General features: G+C 69.7%; 1 protein-coding gene across 1 annotated transcript in view; it reads left to right on the plus strand.

Annotated features, from left to right (window-relative positions):
- CHD3 (chromodomain helicase DNA binding protein 3) overlaps positions 1–406 on the plus strand; it is a 35061-nt gene that overhangs the window by 22964 nt on the left and 11691 nt on the right. Inside the window, exon 28 of the mRNA XM_010571415.1 lies at positions 54–187. Within this exon, the coding sequence (XP_010569717.1) occupies positions 54–187 (134 nt within the window). The remainder of the gene's footprint in view (positions 1–53; positions 188–406) is intronic.

Below are 406 nucleotides of genomic sequence, written 5' to 3' on the forward strand. Positions count from 1 at the left end.
TCAAGACACCCATGACCCCCACCCACTCGTGACCCACCCACCGCCCCCCCCAGGTGCTGGGGTTCAACACACGGCAGCGCAAGGCCTTCCTGAACGCGGTGATGCGGTGGGGGATGCCCCCCCAGGACGCCTTCACCTCCCAGTGGCTCGTCCGCGACCTGCGCGGCAAGACCGAAAAGGAGTTCAAGTAGGTGGCATTGGGGACAGGCTGTGGTATTGGGCACAGGTGGGGGTGCTGGGGACAGGCTGTGGTATTGGGCACAGGTGGGGGTGCTGGGGACAGGCAGTGGTGGCATCGGGAACAGGCGGTGGCGCCAGGGGCAGGCGGTGGCACCGGGGACAGGCGGTGACAGCAGGGACAGCCGGTGGCAGCAGGGGCAGGGGGGGCAGGGTGGGGGGGGGCCCC

The sequence above is a fragment of the Haliaeetus leucocephalus genome, unplaced genomic scaffold (assembly GCF_000737465.1).
Source record: "Haliaeetus leucocephalus isolate CR32 unplaced genomic scaffold, Haliaeetus_leucocephalus-4.0 Scaffold326, whole genome shotgun sequence".
NCBI lineage: Eukaryota > Metazoa > Chordata > Aves > Accipitriformes > Accipitridae > Haliaeetus > Haliaeetus leucocephalus.